Source organism: Apaloderma vittatum, unplaced genomic scaffold (genome assembly GCF_000703405.1).
Source record: "Apaloderma vittatum isolate BGI_N311 unplaced genomic scaffold, ASM70340v1 scaffold3125, whole genome shotgun sequence".
NCBI lineage: Eukaryota > Metazoa > Chordata > Aves > Trogoniformes > Trogonidae > Apaloderma > Apaloderma vittatum.
In genome coordinates this window covers 49,034-58,284 of record NW_009717483.1, presented here as the reverse complement: position 1 = coordinate 58,284, position 9,251 = coordinate 49,034, and the positions used below count along the sequence as shown (strand labels likewise).

General features: G+C 35.9%; 1 protein-coding gene across 1 annotated transcript in view; it reads right to left on the bottom strand.

Annotated features, from left to right (window-relative positions):
• LOC104274305 (liprin-alpha-2-like) overlaps positions 1-9,251 on the bottom strand; it is a gene marked incomplete at its 3' end in the record, with an annotated part of 56,898 nt that overhangs the window by 6,972 nt on the left and 40,675 nt on the right. Inside the window, exon 5 of the mRNA XM_009869901.1 lies at positions 6,187-6,303. Coding sequence (XP_009868203.1) covers positions 6,187-6,303 — 117 coding nt within the window. The remainder of the gene's footprint in view (positions 1-6,186; positions 6,304-9,251) is intronic.

The following is a 9,251-nucleotide window of genomic DNA, read 5'->3' as shown; positions in this document are numbered from 1 at the left end:
GGAAGAATTATAGCAATGATTTGTTACATGTTTGAATTAAAAGATGTGTCATGAAACTTACTGTGGAATATTCTCCAACATGGGCCAGATATGGGGAACATTTTTTGAACCATCAAGGAAGGAAATCATTATAAGTGAAGGGAATCCTTTATAGTAGACATTTAAGGTATACAAACATCAGAAGATTCAATGTTTTCCAAAGCAACTTCAATGATTCCCAATCTGTATATGTGCACTTCTGAAATCATTCTGTTTTACTGAGTATTTTAATTTCCGTGGCCCTTATGGAAGCTGAAATAAAAACCAGTGTAAAATAATGACTTTATTTCAAAATAAACTATTTATTCATTACATCTTATATTTTGGGGGTCCAGCATGCACTACTTTAAAGGCATACAGGTTACAGTGAGAAATGAGAGTACACTGTGCCTCCTATCAGCATCTGTTATGTTTGACCAACCTGATGGCCTTTTATGAGGACATAACCAGGTGGATAGATGAGGGCCGTGCAGTGGACGTGGTTTATCTGGATTTCAGTAAAGCATTTGACATCGTCTTCCACAACATTCTCACAGCTAAACTGAGGAAGTGTGGTCTGGATGATTGGGTAGTGAGGTGGATCGTGAACTCGTTGAAGGAAAGAAGTCAGAGAGTTGTGGTCAATGGGACAGAGTCTAGTTGGAGGCCTGTATCTAGTGGAGTCCCTCAGGGGTCAGAATTATTCAATATATTCATCAACAACCTGGATGAGGGAACAGCAAGTTCACTGTCCTCTGATGACACAAAAATGGAAGGAGTGTCTGACACACCAGAAGGCTATGCTGCCATTCAGAGAGAACTAGACAGGCTGGAGAGTCGGACAGGGAGAAATTTTATGAAATACAGCAAGGGCAAGTGTAGAGTCTAGTATCTGGGAAAGAACAACCCCATGTGCCAGTATAGGTTGGGGACTGACCTGCTGGAGAGCAGTGTAGGGGAAAGGGTCCTGATGGACAGCAGGATGACCATGAGCCAGCAACGTGCCCTCATGGCCAAGAAGGCCAATGGCACCCTGGGCTGTATTAGAAGGGGAGTGGCTAGTAGGTCAAGAGAGGTTCTTCTCCCTCTCTACTGTAATACTGTGTCCAGTTCTGGGCCCCTCAGCTCAAGAGAGACAGGGAACTGCTTGAGAGAGTCCAGCGCAGAGCCACAAAGATGATGGAGGGAGTGGAACATCTCCCTTATGAGGAAAGGCTGAGGGAGCTGGGTCTTTTCAGCTTGGAGGAGACTGAGGGATGACCTTATTAATGTTTATAAATATGTAAAGGATGAGTGTCAGGATGAAAGAGTCAGACTCTTCTCAGGGATGTCCAATGATAGGACACAACGGATGCAAGCTGGAACACAGGAGGTTCCACAAAATAATTAGGAAAAAGTTTTTCACTGTGAGGTGTACTCAGAAGGACTTTTATATTGCTTTTTTACAAAAAATACAGAGGACTCATACTGACAAAACTACATGGGAAACAGCATAATGTTTCTGTTAGGTACAATCTTTCTTTTTTTCCAAACCAAAATATGAGCCTTTGGATAGGAATTTGTTTGAAAAACAAACCAATGAGTGATGAAGTGAAGTTACATAAAAATACATGTATTTTCTCTCTTTTTAGATATATATATTTTCTTTATAACATGAATAATGAAACTATTCAAAGTGACTTCAGATAGGACAGGAAAAAATATTTCCGATAAAGTTCTACCTGTTACAAAATAGAACTCTGGAAAAAAATAAGCTTACGTGAATCCTTAAAAATAACAGGGAGTTTTTATTAGAGAGTGCTTTCCATGCCAAGAGATGAAGCTTATTCCCTACCTGAGGTTGAGATCCTACCTCTGTCACTGGCAATCACACCTTCTGAACAATTCTGCTTATTGCTTTTAAGACACTTAATCCACTTCATCTTCCCACTTTGTGATTTACAGTAGAACCTTATGTGAATAAACAGCAAGTTTTTCCTACTTCATCTTTTACCAGATAGCAACCTTTTTCTACATTGCCCTATTAATCACATGAATTTATGTAATTTTATGAAAATTCATATAGTTCAACCTAAGAGTTGGCATCTATGGGCTTTCTTTTGTATTCTTTCTTTTATCCTTTCTCACCAAGGTCAAAATCCACTGGTCAAAGACATTCTTGCTTTCACATAAGATACAAATTGGTTTTGCCCATCAGCTCCCAAAGCATTACTCCAGAGCTGAGAAAATCAACAATCACTCAGCAACGCCACTTGCACAGCCACACTTTCATCTCCAGGATGTATCCTTCTTCCTGATCTATGAAGCTTCTCCTCAAGGACTGATGAAAACACCAATCCTTCTTGTTCCAATTTTCATCACCATTTTGTGTTTGCTTAAGTTGAATAACATTCTGTAGCATTGCTGGTGCAATAATTTGAGGTGGTAGATGAACTTTAGTACTACCTTACTAACACCTTGCACTCAAGTTTCCCCAGAGGTACATCAGGTGTAGTCAATAGACCCTGCTCATACTGTCAGGAGGGGCTCATCTGTTGTCACTCTCTGCTGGCTGTTTCAGGTGGGAAACCATCGATATTGAGAAGAAAGAGGTGCAGAAGAGCTACCCCCTTGCAGAATGGCAAGTTTCTTCTTCACTCTTTGTGCCACTGCAGAGCTTCACACCTGCTCAGTTTATTTCCTTTAACATCTCTGCATGCATCCTCCACTGGTATCATCTTGATCTCTAATGCCATTCATTCCCACTTTTGCAGCTTCCCTACCTGCTTCTTAGAGAATTTCCCAATGGGCACTTTATTCACTGCAAATTCTGCCTTTCCTGACTTTTGCTTGTGGGGAAATCAGGCTATTGTCCTTCCAGTTCAAGTGCAGAATCTGGGTGGTGGCAGGTGGTGTCCAGTAGTCACAGAACTAGATAGAAGAATATCTTACAGTAGAAATGTTTGCATCTTAATTTCCACAGGTCATCATTGTGAGCTGTTTGGGGTTTTTTTAACATTTTTTTAAAGTCCTTTAAAGCTTTACTGTTTACGGAAGTTGGCCTCTTTGCAAATTTATTTGCTAGCTTTTAAATTTCTCTTGCCTAAATGATATAGCTTAGAAGTCTTACTGTTATAGAGCAGAAATTTTCACATACCTGGTCAAGGTTCTCTCTAGACAACATGTATGACCTTACTTGTTTAGTGACCTGGCATTCACCTGTTAATGAAAGGAACTCACGGTGTGATCTGCAGTCTGTTCCGGACACAAAAAGCTTGACCCAAGGAGCTCCTTGTGGGTTTTTTGTTGTTTTGTTTTAAATCAAGATAATTCCATGTTGAAATCCCTAATACTTTCCTAGAGCAAATGTCTTGCAAAGTTTGGAATTTTGTGAAATCCTAATTAAAAGCCATTCACTCTTTGTAGAATACTTCCTTTGGTTTTTTTTTTTGTTTTATTTTGTAATAAATATTCATAGTTAATTCTCCTCATTATTTCTATTTTGCCATTATTTTCTTTTGAGATGTTTCATTTATACTTTATAATGAGTCTCTATTTATGATTACACCTTGTCACCATTAATAAATTTTCTATTTCTTAAAGATTAACTAGCTTAATTTTCCTTACCTCTCATTTAAAAAAATCCAAACATGTACAGAGCCATTGCTTTGTAGAAATCAACTTGTAGTATAGTAGAACAATTTCCTTTTGAAACAATTTTTTTTTATCTCACAAAAATATATATGCATAAACTACTATCTGTAAACTACTACCTATAATATATATACACTCTCATTTTGGCATTCTTTGATTTTCAGGTTCTCGAGTGGGTTTTTTTACTACTTAATTTTCACTACTAGCTTTTTCATAACTTTGCTAACATCAGTGTAGATAAACAGATTCATGCAACTTTGGTCATATTGTTTTAATTATTAGCACGACATTAAGTTTTCAGTTGTCTGGCAGTGTTTCATTTTTTCAAGATTTTTTTTTAAAAAGTAAATGAATAGTCAAGAAAAGGTCTTGGACTGTTCTTTCTATCCTCTTGAAAAAGAAGCTTAGAAGTGTATAATTACTTCTTTTAGCACCTATCCTAAACATTGAAGTAGTACAAAATAACTCTGTGTTGCTGGGAAAATGAGTTAAATAATCTTTCTTTCCCCCAAGAAGATAGGAAACATTAGGTACTGATGCTAGAAATGAGTTGAGATCTATTTGACATCTTTTTCCTAAAGGCACAAGAACATATTCCAGCTTCAGAATGGGTGTTAAACACCTAAACCTCAGCAAACAGTCCAGTCTTCATGTTTTCCATGTTAGCAATGCTGGTTAACTCTTTCTGTAGGTAACTTTTACCTGAGGAATCCTTTAATTGCCTATACCAGTTTGGGACTACCTGTTCTGGGAACCCAGGCAACCTCTGCTTCAACATCTTTGTCAACTTTATCATGTCTATATCTCCTGGGAAGTCCAAGAAGATAGGCGTGATTAATATGGGCATCCTGAGGGCACTGTTTAAGTTTTACCTATATAATTATTGTGGTATCCGCCACAAAGTTGAAACATAAGATCTACTCAGACTGACTGAAGCTGAAACTTGACCTCCTGTATTATAAGAAGGTGCATTGGTGCAAACCATTACCTCACAGCTTATTCTCCATCCTTGCTGCTGAGGTTGAAGAAATATTTTCTAAATGGAGGCTCAGATTGTAGGCTTAAACTAAAGTATTTTACAAAGTGGGGACTTAATAAAATAAAATAATGAGGAACTGATGGTGGGCACCAAGGTAATAGTAGAAAGGTAGAGAGCAGCTAATGCACAGGATGTGCAAATCATGACTGAAAAACCTGGTGGCCTTCTATGAGAAGGTCACAACATCAATAGACAAGGGAAGAGCAACTGACATGATTTACTTGGACCTGAGCAAAACCTTTGACACTGTCCCACATGACATCATGTCTCCAAGTTGATAAAATACGGGTTTGATGGATGGACAATTCAGTGGATAAAGAACTGGCTTGATGACTGCACCCAAAGAGTGGCTGTCAATGAGTCCATGTCCAAGTGGAAGCCAGTAACAAGTGGAGTCCCTCAAGGATCAGTACTGAAACCAGTCTTGTTTAACATCTTCATCAGTGACATGGACAGTGGCATTGAGTGCACCCTCAGCAAGTTTGCCGATGACACCAAGCGGTGTGGGGCGGCTGACACCCTCGAGGGTAGGGTTGCCATCCAGAGGGACCTTGACATGCTGGAGTGGTGGGCCTTATTTCTGCTTATTTCTGCTTTTAAGTAACAAGCCCAACATCTCAAATCAGAAGACATAGCTTGCAAAGGGAGAAGAAAATTGGTTGTATTTAAAAGCATGAGTGAGTGGGATGTTCAGGGTTTTAAAAAAACTTCACAGATATGTCAGAGTTAGATTTTGCAAAGTAGGTGAAAGTAGCTGAACAATATTCATTTACTGTAGGTTTCTCAACCACACAGACTACTCAAAGAAAAATACACACATAAAATAAACTGCAAAGCATATAAAATTAATGCTTACAGCGCAAGTGCAACCTTGTAAATTGGATTGCCTATAAAATAAATAAGTAATGATGAGCATTATTTTTATAAGTATGATTTATGCCACTGTTTATCGCATGCCACTAGACAAAAATGCACTATTAAAGATCCAAGAAGTAGCTCTACTCATTTCAGTTGCCTGCCAAATGTTTGTATTTTAATTTAATAACTGAAGCAACAGAAAAAGATATGCAACTTGGCTTTTATCAATCTGGAATACTAAGGCTTAGAAGAAAAACTAGTTTCTAAATCAGATATTTTCTACCTTTTTTCTCCTTCAAGAGTTATGTAACAAATATTTAGCCTAGATTCTATATGTATATAATGTACAGAGAACCACTCAGCAGGATATAGTACCCTTAATTGTAGCACTATGCAAAAAATTTCAAGAAAATTTTTCTATAAGCTGTAAGTCCAACACAATACCCTATCAAAGGGGGAGGACCTGGCCATTTGCACTTCTTTTCCATTTAAACAAGTTCATTTTTTGACAGTGGTTTCCATCGGATGACAATATTCTAAAGAGATGTCCCATGAAATATTCAAATTACAAAAAAAACTTAACACTCGATTATTTCTCATATTGATTGTGTGATTCAGTGAAAACTAACATTTTATACCTTTTCATGAACTTTTTGCCCTGGCTCCATTCCTTCAATATGCTCTGAGTCTGCAGGTCCCTCACCAGCTGCCATTTTCCTTTGAATGTGTGCATTTTGTTCACGCAAAGCTACAATCTGCAAAAGAAAGAAAACAAGTGGTCGATATATATAAGAAACCAAAAAAAAAACCTACTGAGCAGAAAATCTGTTAAATTTATTAACATTTTGGCCATTTGTAACATTTGCAAAATAATATCTGTACATACAGAGAGGCTTAAAACCCAAACACATTAATGATGACTAAAGGCCATTAAGTACACAAAGTAATCAAGAAATGACAGGAGAGACAACACTGTCTTCTTTTATCTTCTATCCTTACTTTGTGCTAAGGTGGTTTTTTTTTATTAGCTTAAAAGATGAAACAGCTGTTAGATATTGATTTTGTAACACTGTGAGAATTTGACTCATTCTTTTGTATAGAACACAATGGAAGCCAAACTGGCATTACAGGAAAACAGTGCCAAAAGTCTATGAATCAAAGTGATGTAAAACAAAGCGCTAGCTTTCTGTAAACTTCCCATTTGTTAGTAACTGAAACATATGTTTTAAGTGGTTTTTGTCAAGAAAAACATGCATGTAAAAATCCTCTACTGTGGTATCCATTGCCTATTTTAATGGATATACATGTATGTTTTATTGAATTAAAAATATTGCTTTATTGATTGGTAGTGATATTAAAAATCCTATGCAGGTACTGGAAAATAAGCCATTTCCTCTCTGACTTTGTAGCTTACTTTCACGTAATACACAGAATGGAAAGACTCAGGTTCTATAAAGTTTTTACATGCTATACTATGATAAGTTGGAAGATCTGGCTAATACAAAGATTATTTATTATGATAAATTGCAAAGTTAGATCTCTTTGTGCAGTTCTGCTTTCAAGAACACATACTAAATGATTTACTGAATAGATAATGTTATGCATTAAACACTGTAGAACACTGGTAGGATTCATAGAAGCTGTTTTTGGAAACCTGGTGTAAATTTGAAGGCTTATGTCACTGTACTGTGTCTGCATAAATCCTGAGACAGACATAAAATACTACCTTGTCCTAGAATACAAATACCTGGGGTATGTAGGAAGACTTAAGGCAGTACTACCAGGTAAGCATGTACAGCAACCATGATTTTATAGGATAGTTAATTTAATTTACATTAAATTTACATTAAAATGTATTTGTTTTTTCAAACATTTTTCAATTTATGTTTAAGTTCTGATTGTAAAGACCACTTAGGTCAGCTCTGACCAGCATTCGAGATCTCAGGGACACACCACTTTAAACAACTCTTCTTTAATATAAATGTTGAAAACTGTTGTGACATGAGTCAGGCTGATTCAGTGCTCACTAAATTCCAAGTTAGAGTTCTTGTAGAACTTGTGTGACTCCCACTGATTTCAGTGCTAAGACTGAGACTTAAGGTCAACATTTCACTCAAAGCAATTATAGGAAAAATACAAGAAAACACAAGAAAAATAGGAAAATACAAGACAGTGGGAATGAAACTGAAACAACCTGTGTCTTTTGGGGATGTATAAATACACTGAGCTTTAAAACATTTTGCTTAAATAAGAGAATAAGGTCTTTATAATCATGTTAGCATAGACTTCCTTTGTACACAGTAATTTGTAGTTTAATAACTTTTTTTCTGAATAGCTTCATTCATTTCTTTTTCTCTACAGTTCAAATGGTTCTCAAATCTAAACTACCAAAATTACGATTCCCACCAAGCAAATTTGCTGGAAGTGACTTTCAGATAGATTAATGGAGATATGTCAATGTACAGATTATAAAATTAAGTTTTATGGAGAGTAATTATACATCATATGAAACAAATGTAAAACTCATAGGATATGTTAACAATAGATTTGGATTTTCATATGACAATATTTCAGTGATCTATTTAAATTCATACTTCACTATGCCTTCATTTTGAATTATGACCTGTGTCTAATACAAATCCTTAAATGCCATTTAGAGTTGTATAAACACTACTGCAAAATGTTACCATTCCATCAAATATTCCATAATAGTTTTTTTTTTCTCAGCCTCTGCTACTCTGTAGATACCCTAGGATCATCATTTACTATGTAAGTAAGTAAGTAAATAAATAAATATCAATTATCCATTCAAAATGAAAGATCAATGAAAACAATATTATGTATCATTATTTACAGGGCCTCACCTGACTTTTCAATGTCTGGGAACAATTTCTTTGCCTAAAATACATCATTGTTCAAACGTACTATTTCAATGGTTTTATTATTGTAATTAATGCAGAGTGGCTATATACAGGAACAATAGAGTTTGGAGTCTGGCACATCTTAAAAGTTTCAGCTCTAGGGTAGTCATCAGATAACAGATGTAAGTTGTGAAGATTGCTTTCACACTTGTTCTCTCTTTTTGATTTAAAGAATAAATTATGGCAGAATTATCTCTTAAAAGGAAGCATGGAAACTCTCCTGTGTCTTACAAATAAAGACGAATTTTTGTTTCTCAGTTCGTTGAAGCAAAAGGTTTTTAATTGCTATCACACATCTGTTTATTCTTTGCTTATTTCTTATTTAATTTGAACGATGATGCACAAATTATTTGCAAATGTGCTAATTTAATCACTGAACAATTTATGTAACTTTCTACACAGGTGGCCAAAACACAGCTGAATGGATGGTGGTGAATATGTGAAGACACAGACAACTCAATGTTTTCCTTGGTAGTCCCTGAATCTTCTTAAATTGTAATGATCATTACAATAGCAGACAATGATAATAGCACAGATATATGTAAGAAACTGATTGTTCAACATCAATAAAAATCAGTAATATTACATTCAAGAAATGCCTATTTCTTTTATGTTTATGATATCCGACTTAACCTATCTACTACAAAACAGGTCCACAGACAGCTTTCCAGGTACCTACATAATATTTAACCCCTCAAGGTTAAATTATTAATGTTTTTCATGCTAAGTTCTCTTTTGAAAAAGTAAAAGGTAATATTCTTAATGATGGAGTCATATCTGCT